Here is a 351-nt window from a genome sequence, read left to right as displayed (position 1 = left end):
TCTAACAACATGGCAGTGTTAAAGATCAATGAGTCACATTACCTAATACAGAGGCCTCGAATGCTGACTCGTCTTCTGCCTCCTCTGGTTCTTCTGGTCCATTGTCCACAGCAGCATGGTCCTCAATGAAACTGTCCTGCATGTTGCCACTGGTCTCACGTGGTGTGATAAATGGCTTCAGGAAGGCCATGACCGCCATATATTTCCACTTGCCTGTGGTATCTGCGCCTGCACCGCTCCTGTTTCTGTCTCTCTCCTTTTTAGTCTCCTTGGCATAGGTGTCCCGAAGACTCTTCCACCTTTTCTTGCACACTTCCACTAAACAAAGGCATAGGAAAAACGTGAAATGTT

At 47.6% G+C, this 351-nt stretch overlaps 1 protein-coding gene across 1 annotated transcript in view; it reads right to left on the bottom strand.

The window, feature by feature from the left end:
• LOC106510844 (transcription factor Adf-1) overlaps window positions 1–314 on the bottom strand; it is a gene marked incomplete at its 5' end in the record, with an annotated part of 2,700 nt that extends 2,386 nt beyond the window's left edge. Inside the window, 1 exon segment of the mRNA XM_013999570.1 lies at window positions 43–314. Within this exon segment, the coding sequence (XP_013855024.1) occupies window positions 43–314 (272 nt within the window).
• Window positions 315–351: the final 37 nt, after the last annotated feature.

Source organism: Austrofundulus limnaeus, unplaced genomic scaffold (assembly GCF_001266775.1).
Source record: "Austrofundulus limnaeus strain Quisiro unplaced genomic scaffold, Austrofundulus_limnaeus-1.0 Scaffold2352, whole genome shotgun sequence".
In the NCBI taxonomy this organism is placed as follows: Eukaryota; Metazoa; Chordata; class Actinopteri; order Cyprinodontiformes; family Rivulidae; genus Austrofundulus; species Austrofundulus limnaeus.
Note: the sequence above shows the minus strand (reverse complement) of the source record. Positions and strands in the feature narration are given on the sequence as shown.